General features: G+C 40.2%; 1 protein-coding gene across 1 annotated transcript in view; it reads left to right on the forward strand.

Annotated features, from left to right (window-relative positions):
* The window catches only part of EXPH5 (exophilin 5), a 37,344-nt gene extending 20,787 nt beyond the window's left edge, over positions 1–16,557 (forward strand). The window contains exons 2-6 of the mRNA XM_086613539.1: positions 896–1,053; positions 3,474–3,618; positions 8,079–8,127; positions 9,124–9,250; positions 11,216–16,557. Coding sequence (XP_086469665.1) covers positions 896–1,053; positions 3,474–3,618; positions 8,079–8,127; positions 9,124–9,250; positions 11,216–16,557 — 5,821 coding nt within the window. The remainder of the gene's footprint in view (positions 1–895; positions 1,054–3,473; positions 3,619–8,078; positions 8,128–9,123; positions 9,251–11,215) is intronic.
* The last annotated feature ends 389 nt before the right edge of the window (positions 16,558–16,946 follow it).

The following is a 16,946-nucleotide window of genomic DNA, read 5'->3' on the forward strand; positions in this document are numbered from 1 at the left end:
TGGATTTGCTGCGTTTGCATCTGCACTTCAGGCACTTGTGCAATGTAATTTGGAAGCAAGTAACTTTGCATGTCCGTTGCACTATTCCAACTCCTTTGTAACTGTGCCTGTTCTTTTATGTCCAGATAAACAATTCATTCCTGTGACCTCCTGGTCTATAATACCTGGACTTGCCACTAAAAACAGCTTCTTCAGTTGCAGCCGCATGTGTGTAGCTTGGTCAGGCCTCGCCTCTGCGTGGCGAATTAATATATTTTTGTTCATTATTAGTTCCTTCCATACATATTAAGCACAGGCAGAATCACTATGCAGCAAGGAAAGAGGAAAATGTGATAAACTAGTTTAACGTGTTGCATGAATACGTATTAGCTGAATTCTCTTATTATTCTCCTTTACATAGAAAATGCGTGGTGGGCACCTCACCCTCAGGGCCTCAGTGAGCTTCCTCTTGAAAATCAGAATAATATTGTTATTGCTTCTGCTTAAATGAGTGAATAAATATTTCAGGAATTGCTTTGTTAGAGTATTATTTATTCTAATTTGATTATTGGCTGAACTTCATCTTACTTGCAATTAGTTTTAGAATGCTTATGAATTATTACCTCATTTTTGCAAGGATCCACTTCTTCGAGGCAGAGAATAATGCAAGCATATGAGTCATCTACTTAAGCTGGTCACATAATCTCATTGTTAAGCTGGAGAATTCAGCTGTCCCTAAAACTTTTTTTGTGATTCCTGTGAATTTCTCATATCCCACTGTATCTTTTAAAAAGTCATTATATGTAGAAATATACTGTAAATACTTAAATGAACAGCAGAGTTCCTAATGATATGCCTGTAATATCTAAAATGGCTTGAAATGAAGTTGGTTTGTGGGTTTTTTTTTTCTTTCTAGCAAACTTCTGAAGAGAAAGAAGTCTGAAACAGGGCTGCAGGGTGTGACTGGAGAATGGTTTGAAGAAATACAAAGAAAAAAATTTCAGAATTGCACTGATGTCAATAGAATGCTAAAACCATCATTAGAGCATCAGCTAAGGAAGAGCAAAAACACGAGTGAGTTGCATTTTTCCATTTCCTTAACTGTATGATAATGGTCACCAAACCAATGTCTTAGAGCATTTCAGAATGTAAAGCTGAGGAGTTTCTGAAATTGTATTGAGTTTCTTCTCATGTCAAAGTTTTACCAAAGATGTATTTTCAAAATGACTATGTTTCTTTAAGCAGATTCTGTGAAAAACACACTGGGAGTCACAACAGAAAATCTCTGATATTCTTATGCCATAGTTAGAATCATAGAACAACCCAGGTTCGAAGGACATTGGAACATCATCTGGTCCAACCTTTCATGGGAAAGGAAGCCAGGATGAGGTTATCCGGCACCCTGTCCAACTGCATCTTGAAAACCTCCAGTGATGGGGACGCCACCACGTCCCTGGGGGCAGTTGTTCCAGTTATTGATTATCCTCACTGTAAAAAATTTCTTTCTTAATCAGATGAAGTCACTGTAATTATAGTAAATATAGTGGTGGTTTCCCAATCAAAGCAATAATGTTTACTTTGTACAAAAACTGTTTCAATTTTACCTAGTTTTCTTAAAGAAACTAGAAGCACCTAAATGACATTTGGAATAAGTAGGTAATCTGGGTTTGGGTGAGAGAGGTTTGACTGTACCAGTGGAAAACTTCTCCTGGTAACACTGGGCTAAAGGCATACCAGTGCTGATTATCAGGGCGGGTGACAGGGCCTGGAAAGTTGGGCTGACCAGGAAGCAACTTCTGGAGATCTCATTTCACAGGTTCTGTTGCCCATCCAAAATGAACATGCACAAGAAACATGGTGTCTCTATACCGAGCGTGGCATTACGTACTGTCTTTTTCATCTTCCCTCCACATAGTTTTCGTGCATAATACATGCTTTTATTCCGTTCACATTTCTGCATGTTTCTCATTGAGCTCTTCCTAGTTGTGCTTCATAGCAACTGGAAGCAGAGTCCTGTATTTCAAAGGAAAAGTGAAACTTTAAAAATTCTCCTGAAACTACAGGCCTACACAGAACAGATTCCCATCTTTCCTGACTGTTTTTCCCCAACATCCCCTCTCATCCACAGATATCTACTATTTTTCTCTTTCAGAAATGGTCTAATTGATGCATTAGCTAACTAAACTCTGTGTAATTGTTCTCTGGTGTTTAACTTTGAAAGCTGCTGTTTCTATTTCAGATCTGAAGAAGGCGTTGTGTGCCTCAGAGACTTGTCTGATATTTCCAACTATATAAGTTGGTTTAATAAAAGGTACTACTTCTTACCTGCAAGCCGTACTCTGTCTACGTCCCTAGACCATCCTGGTTACGGCAGAGTGGTGTTAGGACTCTCCTGATGTCACCTTCATTGTCAAGTCAAACAATGCCACCAAGAGGTTAGGCTCTGAAAGGGGTAAAGAAAGGATGCAGCATTTTGTAATACACAGCGATTGCCTCTGAAGTCAAAGCCATGTATTACACACAGGATTTAAATCACGTGACATGAATTATTGACTTCATTTTGGACTAGGTCCAAAATGCTACCCCTCGCTGTTGTTACCAGTGACACTTACCTCTTGTTTCTGGTTTTGCTTTCTCCTACAGACATTGGGTAAGCCATTTTCAGGCTGTTGTATTGTTTCAGGCATATGACATTCTAAATGGAGAAAAAAAACAATGCAGTGCCTTATTCCTGAGTGAAGTCTTGTTTCCTTATGTCTTTCTGTTTCCTGTGGTGTGTTTTAACAGCAGACCCGGCAGTTCCTTTCCCTAATTTGTGAGCAATACCCATCCTCTCCTTCACACCAATTGCCAGCTGCTTTTACAGGCAGACTGGGTTTATGTTCCATTTGAAGAAATCAAATCATAGCCTTCCCAAAGAAATAATTAGTGATATCTTGCATTTAAAAGACGGTTCTGATATGCAGTTTGTAGCAGAAAAAAAGTACTCTAGTGGCTGTAGGAATCCCATCATAAAGAACTGTATGATACAGAAGACACCTTAGTCTGAACTACTGTTATGTAGTTACATTGCAGTCTGTTAAACCATTGTATATTCAGGATTGTCATATTTATGTTTCTTACAAAGGTGAAAAGAAAGTGACTAATGACTGTGGGTGCCTCGATTTTCAAGTGTCTATTTTGCCTGTATTTAAAAACGGTTCTAGTTTTCAAATGATTGAGTGCTGATTACTTGCTGAAAGTCAACCTTTTTTATCTCATGTGCGTCACCCAAAACCAATAAGACTTTTTGAAACTTTAGACCTTAGTCTTCTAGTTATTCATTATAAACCAGCATGTCACAGTTCGTCCAAAAATGTCACTAAAACTGGATTTTCCTGGCATAAAAGGTAAGCAAAAGAAAATTGTTTATGAAGATACAACTTTTTAATGTGTATTTTAATACTGTATTTAGTAATAACTTGAAATAAATGAAATTTTTATAATATTTTTAGATCATAAAGAATTAAAAATGTCATCCTGCACAAATCTTCAAGCACAAAAGAACACTTCAGCTTCCTTTCTGGGGTTCAGATCACCTTTTGCTTGGCTTTTCTCCTTTAGAAAATCAAGGAAGAACCCAACTCAGAAGCAACCACGGTGAGCTATGATGAGAATATAAATTATTTCCAGCTTTAAAAAAAATCTAAGTTGTTCTGTGTTTTGCTTAGAATACTGTTAAAATTATTTTTCCAGTCTCTCGCGTTTCACTTCACTGGGAAGACTGGGATTTTACTTGGTCATGTAATGAGAGATTATCTGTTCTGTGTCAGAAGAACGAGGACTAAGTGGCAAGCAATAGCTAAATCTATTTTGCTCAGGTTTTTGCATAAAGTCTTTAAGTGTATGAAAGCCCCTAGACTTAGCAGTGGCTGCATCCTATTTAATTCCCTGTCACGAGGACAAGGTGTAAGGTGCATGTGGATCTAGTGCCCTGTGGCTGCAATATAACAGCAAAGCGTGGCTTTCCCAGGCCATGGCAGAGTACTGGCCTCAGGCAGCTCTGCTGCATCCGTTCTCACCATTTCTAGCCCAGAGGCAGCTTAGAGGCAGGCCTGCAGCTTTAGCTCTAGCCAAGCAAACAGTGCTTTTGTCTTCTGTGCTTCGTCAGGTCTTTGGTTGCAACTGGATCTGAACCAAGGATGGTCTCATGTGCAGCGCTGGAGCTGCTGTTCTGTAGAGCATCGTTCTCCCTTGCCAGATGCAAGGTTAAAACTGCTGTTCAGAGGGAACAGGCAGGGAGCTATGCTCAGGCTAGTTTGGCTGACTGTTTTCTCCTCACTTTTGTCCTGTGTAATCCTGTATCTTAGCAACACCTCAGTGAAATACTATTTTGGGGAGCATCTTAGGGTAGTGCTTGGGACTGGCAATCATAGGTAAAGGTGCATTGTGCAGCGCTGTGCAATCCAAGTATGAAGCTGCAAGATCTTTGGCGCAAAGAGGTGATTTTCATTCCATGAGTCTCGGGCTGGGACTCTGGTCCATGCCTGGGGCTCCGAGGTGGCATGAGCTAAGACAAGGAACAGGTATAATAAACAATGATGGGGAATGCAAGCCTCTAAAGAAATGATGATTAGGCTGATACAGAGGTTTTGTAGCACAGCAGCTTGCCATTGTGGAGTGTTTGCATCAAAGCAGAAGGAGATTTAAGGAGAGGCTTGCAACAGGCCTGAGGTTAGCTTTGTGGATGTTTACTGGTAACAATTCTCCTACCTCGCAATGAAGCATAGAAAAAAAAAAAAAGCAAAGTTTTAACACTGCTCTGTATGTGTCATCTGCTTCCTCCTCTTTCCTGTGACATGGTAACGCTCCCTGCGCTGGGACACGCTGACACTGGAGCGAAGCCCTCCCTGCAGAATAAAGGGGCACTTGTGTAACTGAGCGTCAGATTTCAAGGGCACAGTCAGGTAGCCAATGCGTAAGTGAAGCTTAGGCTTTGCTGTAGAATCTAAGCATTGATACGATTTCTTAATTTAAGAAAGCAAAAAAATAAACCGTGCCTACTCATTGCATCAGCTTTTCTAATATGTGTTTATCTGGCTTTTCCACACAAAATCTATCGTATCTCAGGCTCAGGTGCCTTTGATTTCTTACCGAGCACAGCTTGAAAAATAAACAAGTCAATCCTGACGTGTAACTGAGCTGATTGCTACATTTTCTAGTCACGCCTCTCTGTCGAAAACTTCCCCCACCCTCTTCTAGGTGTTGCCTTGGCATGTGGTTTGCTTTATGCATAGACAAAGCACTGAAATAATCTGCCTCTCACCAGGTAGAGTTATTTTGGAGAGCTAGTGAAGTACAATAGGAGGCAGCACTGTAAATCCCGTAAGTAAGCCTAACTGGCAGAAGCTTTTAAATAGCTAAATGTTAATGGCTGGTTAGAGGGTCCTTTCTGTACTGGAGAGACAGTTTCATCAGCTGCGGTGGTGTTTTGCTGTGAGAATAAATTATGGATGCTGCAAAAAAGAGTATGCCTATGTGGAGATACAGAAGATGCTAATAAGAGGTTTGTAACTGGAGTCTGAAGGTAGAGAAATCTTTGATTGGTTTTGGTTCAAAGGTGCTCAGTGTTCCTTATTCTTTTCTACTATGTAAGTGTCATTCAGACTGGAAAAAAAATGCTATCTAATTGTGTTTTCAGCTTATTTGAGTTACGTGTTTGCTGCTTCGCTGGCTTGTATGTAGTACTGATTAGTATAGAAGACGACAGATTACGCTCTCACAGTAGACAACTCGGAGGTGGCCTGGGGAAGACAGGTGCCTCAGTGAAAATACTAATTCGCAGCAGATTTTAATTCATGGATTTTTATTATTGTTACCATAAGTGACAGTTGTAAGTAGAGTCGTCTTTTACTTTCAGTCTTGCATTCGATTGTCATAAAAAAAAGATACATGTATATAAGTAAAAAAGTATAAAATATAACTTCTTGTTTTCCATAGTATGTAGTGTTTTTCTGATGGCAAATCTTTCTGAACTTAAGCAATAATTTAACTTCTTTTCTGTTTATGAATAATAGATAATGTTTACAAGTATGCGTGTGTCTGTGCGAGCATGTGTGTGAAAAATAACAAAAACATTGCTCAATATCATTAACCAAAAAAGAAACTCAGTTACTTTCTCCTAAAATTAAGCAATATTTCTCTGGAAGTAAGCAAAACTTTAGTTTTGAAATGCTGAGAAACTTAAAAGAGTTCAGAAAAAATCATGAGACGGTTTGAGAAGAGGGATTGGCATAGGGAAAAGATTAAAATAACTTTGTCTGTATAAGTTGGCAGGGAGAAAGATAAAGCAGGATGCAATGACCAGTTATTTTTGAAAGAACAGTGACAACAAAGACTGAAGGAATTTAGAATAGTGCCAGAGGTGCAAATGAAAATTTGATTTTTGCCTAGACTATCAGCAGACATTTCTAAGTAACGTCTTCTTCATGTAGCTTCATTGCAAGGAGCAATTAACACAACACCGAGCACAGCACCAAGTGGGGAGAACTGTAGAGCGACTTTGCACAGTAAAGCTGAAGAAGAGAGCTTCTAGCAAAACTTTTACATTTTTGTTATGCATATAATTAAAATCGAGGTAACTCGCTTAGCCACAGGATTTCATTGAACTTGGTTTGCAGGAGCTCATTGTAAAAACTCTGAAACCTGAGTTAACTTGTGGTAGAAGCATTAAAACATATTCAACGTTATTTTAGTTTAAAGGAAGAGCTACATACGTCTCTGAGTCCTGGTTCTGTAAACTTCATTCACAGGGAGCGGTAACCCACTGAATTAATAGCTGTTCATATTCAGTGTTACAAAGAGAAATTAGGAATTTCAGATTCAGGTTGTCTGGCTGGATCCTGAGTCCACTGAGGTCAGCGGGCTTGTTTCCTTTGGTTTCAGTTGGACCCTGTGTCAGAGAGGAATCCTGGTTTTACAGTTCGCAATTACAGAAGCAAAAACAAATTGCACCTTTCAACTGTTCTTCCCTGCCTGCAAGCACATTGCAAACAAATGACAAAGCACTTCAGGAGGAAAGGCTGGGCCACAAAGAACCTGCCAGCAAGCCGGTTTATACTTGCTGTTGAAGCACAATAAAGTAGTCTACTGGAGCATAAGAAGGTTTTAAAAGCCTAAGAACGAGGTCATTCAAAAAGACTTTGAGACAAACAGGACTGAGCAGAACCGTCTTTCCCTACTTCAGTTTCTCTGAAGAATTAACTTCCTGGGAAAAAAAACGTTTCTGAGACAAAGAAGAACTGGCAATAAGCAACAAGCTGAGCAACGTTTCCTTCAGGGCTTTTGAGGGGATTGGGTTTGCTTAGTTGCAAAATAAGAATCTGCAGACTTGACTAGACTCAGTAAAGTCAAGTGCCATTCCTGTTTCTTTAGTTTATTTTGTATTTGTATGTCTGCAAGTCACCCCGTAGAACAGACTACCATTTATATTCAGGGCTTCTCAGCTTGTTCTTACCACTGCATTACTCACAGATGCTCTTAGCCAGTTCTCTGCCAAACCCTTGCAGTCCTATATAGCTTAGGGAAGCAGGCAAGCCTTCTACCATGTGTTAAAAATTTGTAAATAAAGGCTGTTTGGGGTGAGTAACAGCAAGTTCCAAAGTTCACACCAAAAACCATCTGCTGTGCGTCTCTCCTCCTTCACAGGGACAGAGCACAGCTCTGCTCTGAGCAGCGTGAAATGGAAGAGAAAAACAGGAGAATTGCAGGTGCAAACCACTTGCAGGTTTACAAGTAGTTAACTGCAGCAGTTCTTTGTTTGGAAAAAGGAGTAATACCATCGTAAGACTGGATTGAAAAAATTGTTTTGTGGCTGTTGGAGGCATTCAGATATGGGTAGGCTGAGTTCATTCTTGGCTGTGCATTCCCCAGCATTTTTTTGTTAGCAGGATTTTTTTTGGGGGGGAAGGATAGATTCTTCATAGAGCAGGTTTTTTTTCCGATGCTTCTCAGTTAAAGAGAAACTGCTGGATATTTACTACCTGGTAAAATGACATCACATTCCTTTACAAAGCCTTTAATTTAAATTTAATTTAATAAGTAAATCCTTCTGCCTACAGATATGACAGTTCTACGAGCCCATCTTCGAAAGTGGAAGAAATGGCAACAGTAAGTAGCTTATCAGCTTTATTTCTGATGTGATTTAAGGGCGCACTGTTGAAATAAACAGATTTCCTCCAAGGATGGTATTTGCTATTTTAATTACTTTATTGTCCTGTATTATTAACACGTCTTTCCTCCTCTTCAGTTGTTTGGTATAACCACAGAGGGGACTAAGAAGGTATAGAGTATATAGTCAAAGGTATAGAGGAGGTAAACTGGCCACCTCCCTTCTCTCATACTTCAAAAATAAAGGGATAATCTATATCAATATATGAATGAATAAATATCAGAGAATCCTGCCTATGATATGAATAGACTATTATAGCTAGACAAGTAAAATATTATGAATGTTTAGAACTAAAAGGTAGTAAGGGTTTTTATTAAAAAAAAGGAGGAAGAGTCTCAGCTAAAATAAATCAGCAGTTCAGCAGTTGTCTGCACTTCTACCATCTGAGACTGTGAGCTGAGAGAAGTGTGGATGGGATAGGAACTTCTCTAGCTTAACATGTAAACTAAGCTCAGATGGGGAATAGGATGACATTTTCCCCACTGCTAAGGTAATTCATCACAGCTCCCTAAAGTGCTGTCTTGCAATATGAAAATTTACTGTGATGTTAAATTATTAAATCTCTTTTTGGAGGTCAGTGTCTGAATTTTAAAATGTGCTGGTCAAGGAAGAAGTGATTAGGAAAAACTAAGTTAAGAGATACAATGCAATATGGATGCATACAGAGAAAATAAGTAAATTGTGCCCCTTATTGTAAGATCATTATAACTCATATATCCAAAACATGCTACAATATGAGGACAAGATGAGCAAATCTTATTACATATGTAAAAGTCTCTAAATGCATGCAACTTTACAATCCTCAGTTGTACGTTTTAATAATACAATATTTAATAGACCCACTGACCTGTGACTTGTGGCAGGATTTGTGATGTGAAACACAATTTGAACCTGCATGTAGAACTAAAATCATGTTGCCTTACCATTTTTAACAGGCTGAAATGTGTAATTCCCCAGTCTCAACTGAAACAAGCGGACGTTCTTTTGATGCAAACCAAAATGAAACGATGGAGGAAAGTACACAGGAATGGAATGACCAGCTAGAGAAGGAGTTTTTCAGTGGTAAGAGTGTGTCCTTACTTTGTTCTGATATTATTGTTACCAGAAGTGACTGTGGTGACTGGTTTCAGAGAATTTTCTGCAAAAGCATAGGCTGTAAAGGTACAGCTCGTTACTTTCTAGCATAGTGGCTACTTTTTGCTGGCTTCATCTGACAGAAGAATCTTTACTCTGACATTTACGTCAAGATGCGTCACTGGTCCCTCTTAGAGTGCATTTCATGTCATACTGATCCAATTGAGAAGAATCACACCTCAAAAGCATACGTTTCTCTCTGCTGATTCTGACAGGAGCCCATATTGCCTCCTGTAGTTGCAGACATACAGTTATATGAGAATAATTTCATCCCAGTTTCCTGCATGCATTACTTTGATAATGATGAATTACTGGGCCTGGTGTTATGAATTGTAAAGCCTTGAACCACAGAAGCAAGAGGCATTATGGCATTCAGTTACCTTTCTGGGAGCCCTTGTAACACCAGTTGGAAGTTGCTGGTTCTTTTTTTTTTTTTTCTCAGTGCTAGGAATCAAGGTAAGATCAGAGCCAGCGTATTGGAGTATAGAGGTGTTCTTCCATAAACTTTCTCAGATCTATACAAAAAAAGGTCCATGAATATTACTTTCTACCACCCAAAATTACAGGAGGTAACAGATTGAAAACATGATCAGGAAGCAGTGGGTGAGTCAGCAGTGCTGGAAGAGGAGAGCACTGCATGGCAGGCAGTGGTTCTTCTGAAACTCACATGCCTGTCGCCGCTTTTGGATGTCCATCATAACTGTGCACACTTGCCCACTGGCAGAGAGAAACTGTACATACCTTGGCTAATGTCCTCCTAATGGAAGACTCAGAAACAGCTCGTCTTTTTTCTTGTTCTAAACTCTCTCAGGAGTCGTCTCTTCTGTGCTGAATCATAGAATGGCATAGGCTGGAAGGAACCTTAGAGATCATCTGAAAGGGAAACTTTTAAATCATCTGAAAGGAAACTTAGAAAAATGGAAAATTTTAGTACCTTCATATCACCTTTTTTCCCAACTATACCTACTTAGCAATGCTTTCTTAATGATTCTATACTATTAGCACAGATCTGTAAGGACTGATCAGTCTTTTTTATTAAAATTGATTAGGAAATGCTATAACAAAACAGCCATACCTGTTTGTGTTTATATCTTACGTGTGCTATTTTCAAAATACGAAAAGAATACAATTAGGGAAGGCGTAATTGGTTTTGCCAATAAAAATACTTGAAATACATTGCTGTCACTTAGTCTTATGACTGAGTATCTTGGTTAACTGAGCTGTATAGTGTTTAATTCCAGTTCATGAGACTGTTTATATATATATACAGCTGTGTTGCTAGAATGAATCACAGGTTCCTAAATCCTTTTTTATCCAGAACATGCCATTTTCGGTGCTCCTTTGAAAGTCATAAGCTACAATTTAGTGGAGAACTTCTTTTCTGAATGAAACAAACAGTGGGCATGCCTGACTACTGAATATGCTTGTTTGATGGTTTGCAGGATTTTGTTTTCTTACAGGTACATCACAACTGTGCTCTGTGAATACAGAGAAAGGTCCGTGTTTGTCTAGTGAATTCTTTTCAGGGATTTCTTGCTTACAAACTAGATATGGAAAGTTTACACACACACACACAGAGCGTGTGAATAAGAATTCAGACTTCGAATTGGTTTGTTTTTCTTTTAAATAGCATAAAGACTAACATTTACATAAAGAGCAGTTTTAAGATCAGTCATGGAGCAGTGCATTTTTTTCCTTGTAGTCATAATGAGTGACCACTGAAAGGTCCTGTGGAGGAAGAATGTGTGGTTTGGGAAGGGTTTTCTATGCTGAGAAGCTGACTGCTTTCAAAACCAGATCTGGTTATTAATGTAGTACATGAAACTTTTTAACAGAAATAGTCAGAAAGTTATTAAAGAAAACAAAACCAAGTATCTTTTTTTTCCTGTGCAGTTCTAAATGATCTGGATGACCAGCTGGCCCAGGAACAAGCCCAAGACCCATTGGATAGGACGGTCTCTACTAACAGTGCATCAAATGTCCAATACAGTAGCGCATTCTCTACTTCAAAGAGGCAGACTGGTAGTAGGGGGCAACACAGAAATGACTGGAGCGACATGCCTAGCACATTTTTCCCAGATGGACTGAGAACAATACGAGCCAAAGATGAACACAAGATTTTCATCAGACCAAGGAAGTTACACAGTGCATATATAAAGTGGCACCAGACAGCCTTTCAAGAAGATTACAAATGTGGTGATCCAGTTGATGGAAATCCTCATCTGCTAAGCAGTAGGCTCTCTTCCGTTTCTTTCGGACGGTCTTCAGAAGGTAGCTTGTATCCTCCTTCCGTAACACAAAACAGTGGATTTAGGCACAAGAGTTGTATAAACAGGGATACAGCTGGTAGAAGTTACTCTGTATGTTCCCTTCGGAGATGTCACTCATCAGTATCTTCTGACCAGCTATCAGCCTCTAGTTTACAACATCCATTGGCAAGGGAGAGCAACAATGGTTTTGTACCAAGGTTTGGTCGACAGAATCCAAAGAGAATTCCTCTGTCTTCTATTGTATGGAACAACACACCAGACTCTCCTGGACAAACATCAACTCAAGAAAAAATGTTCAGAACCCAGTCACTGATGGAGTTTCATGCTACAGACCGTGGTAGATATCCTAGCTCTTTGCAAGAAACCAAGAAATACGCATATTGCAACTCAAAACACCACTACAGAAGATCTATTTCAAGCAGTAATTGCTTTAGTAGAGTTAGTTGCCCTGACAAAGCTACTTCTCCATTGCCCTTTGATAACTGGGAAAATTATCCGTTATACAAATCAGAAAATAATCTCTCTAGATCCTACTATAGAGATACTTCTTCTCATGGCAAGTTGTATGCAAACAAAAAGAGTTCTCCATACGGAAAAAAGGACAGCTATCCATCTTGGGCTGATATTCCTCAGTACTACAGTGATGAAGTGTTTATTTCACCTGATGCCAGCTTTGAAGCCATTATGGCTAATTTAAATGACCAGCAGTGGGCACACACAAAGAATGCCAACTTTGGTTCACAGCGCCTGCAGAACGATTTTCACATGCATTCTCCAGAAAATACGAGTATCGGAAGGCTAACAAGAAGTGCAAATAGAACTTTTTCAGAATTCACCGAGGCCTGTCAGCCTTGGCTAAGTTGCAACTCTTCAGTTTCTTCACCTGGTATCAGAACTGATGAGTCAGTCCTTCCTAATTTGAAGGACCAAACAAAACCTATAGGACTGAACAGGAGTTCAGTCGTCGTTACCCAAAGAAGCACTGAGGTAGACTTTACACAACTAGAAAGGGTTGAAGGTATGGAACTGCCAGACAAAGCCATGCCGTTGCAGTCAGTTTCTCAACAAGCAGATACAAACTACATCAACACCCCGAGTTTTCACCCTAACAGCCCTGCTCCTGCCACATTGCAAAGCAATGCATCTCCCTTTAACACAGCGAGATTGGAGGGACAAACCCAAGTCACTGCCAGAAGAGATCTTGCAAAAATGTATACATCAAACTGTGATACAAGAAATGTACAAATGAAGGAAAACGATTGCCCACCCAACAGCGTGTTCAGTCAGCCTCCCTGTATCTTGCCAGCTCATGAGAGCAGGAAGGAACCTTTTCTTTCAAGTCAGAAAGAATGGGAATGTAATCTGCGTTACGCAGAGAAAATAAAGAGCATCAAACAGGATAATCGGAGCGCAGAAGCCATTAACCAAGCTACTCTAAAGAGACAGTCCTCGCCGCTGAATGTTGCTTCTGCTCCATCCACTGAAAAATTAGCAAACTGCCAAGGCGTGTTGTCCTGTCCTCCTGAAACTAGCTCCTCACAAAGCCCTCCACAAGCACTTTCTCATAAAGACAATTCTAAACGTTTAGGAACACCACCTAGCTCTTCAGTAAATTGCGCAACTACTGAATCTCAAGCAGAAGGTGGAGAAACAGCTCAAGTGAGCAGAATAGGTGTTACCAAAAAGATTTCACAGAAAACGCTGCAAAATACAAGCACTTTAGTTACTAAGGACTGTAATGGACACTTCACTACTAGTTCTCCACAAAATGGAAATTCTGGAAATACTTACATGCATAGCTTTGATGGAGACCCCAAGACCTCTGAACATAATTTAAGTTATTTTTGCCTTGAAAATGAAAGTGGAAGACTAAGGAGTAATTCTCCTTGCATTGAAAGACTTCACAAGCAAGACAGCTTGCTGAGACATACCAGTAGCTGCAGCATTACTGGCACCCCTAGCAGAAACAGCTTCAAATCTCCTGACTCGCTTGTTATTTATTACACTTTGCCTAGAAAATCAGCTAGCATTGCTGGTAGTATTATGTCAGATACACCCATCTCTTTACCTAGAGAAAGCAGAACAACGTACGATTGTTTAAGGTCTGAAACTCCGTATAGAGCTGATGCCTTTTGTTCTAATCAAAGAGATGTGTCTTGTTTAGACTGGAACCGTTCCTTTTTAGCATCAGCATCATTAAATGCTGCTAAAGGTAAGAAAGAAAAAGATTACCCCAGTCCTTCAACCAAAAGGCCTAATGATTCAGTAAGTAATAGCACATCAGTTGAACTGGCAAACAGATGTAAACATCTAAGCAGAAGAGAATCCTCTGTGTTTTCAGATTGTAAGGAAAGGGGAAATCTTTTGCAGAAATATAAAACTACAAGCACGTTTACAGTTTGTGTCGATGAAGATCATGTCAAGTATCATGAACTAGTTTCAATTTATTACACATTACCCAGGAGGCATTCAAGAACATTTTGTAACCTCTTTAGAGATAATCCAGAGGAAGCAGATTTACCTTGTCCCAAAGAAAACGCTCAGTCACCAAGAATACAAAACAAGAAAAATGAAGGTCATGTGAGTTTAGCAAATGTTTTTTTCCCCAGTACTCTGGAAAAAGAGGTGCCTTCGTATTCTTCTGACCAAGTATCTTCAGCTCTGGTCACACCTCAGAACTCAGGAACTGCTGTTGATAGCGAAGAAGATAATTCCCAGTTATCTCCTAGCTCTGAGAAGATATGTACTTCGAAGTCAATGAGTGTGGTACATAACAGGAAAGAGAGTTCAGCAGATCTTTCATTAGCAGAAAATGTGCTTTCTGATGTGGTGACAAAAGAAATTTCTTTTGATGGTCCACAATCCACTGCAATAGTGGCTAGGTCAGGTAAGGCCATTTCTGATGCTTCAAGCAGCCAAAACACAGAAATACATCTAAAAGAAAAGAAGGAAATTTTGCAAACAGCCACACGGCTAATGTCCACTTCATCAACCCCTCCCAAGCCAGGCAGACCTTTAGAGACTGCTTTGTATTCTACTTCAACAAATAAAAATATTATACGGAAGGGAAACTCTGAAAGCTCCTGCCAGCCCCCTAAAGTGAACACCAATAAAAATCTGAACAGTTTACTCCACCCAGGACAGAAGAGTTCCCTTGGAAGGAATGGTAACGCAGAATGTGCCGACGTGCCGCTTCCTCCTGCGGAAGACAGGGATAGTACCAAAGTCAAACAGAGAGTAAATTTCCTACACCAAACTAGTCCTCTGTATAATAATAAATGGAGTGGACTGCAATTAAGGGCTGACAGTTCAAGAAAAAAGGCAAATGATTTAAACTCTTGTAGCAAAGTGCTGTCAGAGTCTCTGAACAAAGCATCTGAGGTAAGCACAGCTTCCAGTGCTGATCGGTTACTTCAGCTAGACAAAGTGGTTAGCACAGATACTGACGAATTAAAGAATTCAAAAATTAAAAAAGAGAAAAACTCACAGAGTACTCAGATGGGTAAAGATTACAGTGGTTTGCAGGAATCAGAGAGGTGCAGTGAAGGCAGCCTGAACATTAACTGTAAAGATAAAGTCCTCAGGGTTACACAAGATGAGAAGATAACACAGAGTGCAGAAGACGAGAACAAACTCCCCTGTGACGGCACAAGAGACAAAGTCAAAGATATAGAAAAAAGGAAAAACAGACCCTCAGTTAAAAATAAACTGGCAGCTGTTTACAAAACAAGTCGAAAATTTTCTAGTAAAAACTTACCCCCCAAACCGCACATAAGTAACATTTTTTCACAGAACGATGGAAGTGCCACTTCTTCAGAGGTCAACATGTGCCTTGACTCATTGACTTCAGTGGATTCCCATGAGTCATTCCTGCAGTCGGACAATGAAAATCAGAATCCCAGTCTGGACCCAGATAAGAATATGCCAAGACCAAGAACAGCTGAGAATAAGGAGACTGAAAATAAGAACGATCCTCCTCTGCTTGTTAATAACACCGATTGGAGGTCTTTTACAAGCTCATACACCCAGAGGGAAGCCATCAGTCCCCAAAAAACTACAGTGAAAATGGAAAATAGGCCAAGGCTTACAACCCTATTTCCAGATAAGGCGGTAACTACAAGAAATAAGAATTCCCGAACACTTGATCTCAGGTCAGAAAGCAAAAGCCGGCCCATCTTTCCCAGTGCTACTACATCAGACCCACTGGATGATGAGAAAAGAAGAGCCGGCAGTCATGCCGGCAGTCCCCCCTTGCTGCTTTTAACTGACAAAAACTCAAACATGGATGTAAACAGCTGCTTGCGGGCAGACGTGTGTCCAGAGCAAAACCTGACTTCCCAGACAGTGCTAAATCCGTGTCAAAATACCCCTCAGTTTGCTGGCTTAAAAAATGCCAACTTGCGTAGCTATCAGTTGCACAAGAGTCATGCCAAAAATCAGCGTGAGCGTCTCCTTTCTGAGAGTCTTTGTGCCCGAGATTCCCATGAGACCTTTGCCTCGGGAAGCAATATTCTGCCGAAAGATGGTATGCATGGGAAGAGATTTAAATCTTACTCGGAGCTGTTGTCTTGTGATGAAAATGAAAATTGGGCGTCGGACGATGAAAAATGTTACAGCACTAGAAATCTGATGTATCCTTCTGTTGAATTTGGTATATTTGGCAAAGAACAGCAGTTGGCTTTCCTGGAAAATATCAAGAGGTCACTCACAGAAGGGCGATTATGGAGACCTTGTCTTCTTAACAACCCTGGTGCTCTCAGAGATGGAGAGACCCCTTCTATAAACAGGGCTGAGCTTTTGAGCTCAAGTTCTGCTGGTAGCAAAATGTCATCGGCCGCTTCATCGCCCCGAGAGCCGCTTGATATCTATCGGGAAGACTCAGCAGCTTATTCGGACTCAGACAGTGATACCACCACCGACGATGAATACTACCTAGACGAGATAGATAAAGAATCGGAGCTATGAAGGGCCGGTGGTGCTCACATGGCACAACAGCTCGGTAGTTTCTGGGCAGGCAAAGCCACGTACAATACTTTGAGCCAGTTCTTGTGCTGCTATCGATTGGTACAACTTCATTAGTTCTTTTTAAAGAAGTCAGTATGTTACGTTAGCTGAGCGTTTGGCTGCCATATTAAACATGTGGCTTCACCATTGTTGTTCCTCCTAGCAGGGAAACAGAATGTTAAAAAATCCCTTCCTAAAATAATAGAAGGTAAACAACTGTGGAGCTTTGGGCAGTGTAACTCCAGGGATGGCTTTCCTCTGAGTCAGCAAGCAGTGGCTCAGGCTGCTGCCAGCTCCGCAGTGCTGGAATGGATAAATTCTAGCTTGAGCTACTTTTTCTTACAAGACTT

The sequence above is a fragment of the Tauraco erythrolophus genome, chromosome 1 (assembly GCF_009769465.1).
Source record: "Tauraco erythrolophus isolate bTauEry1 chromosome 1, bTauEry1.pri, whole genome shotgun sequence".
Classification (NCBI taxonomy): Eukaryota; Metazoa; Chordata; class Aves; order Musophagiformes; family Musophagidae; genus Tauraco; species Tauraco erythrolophus.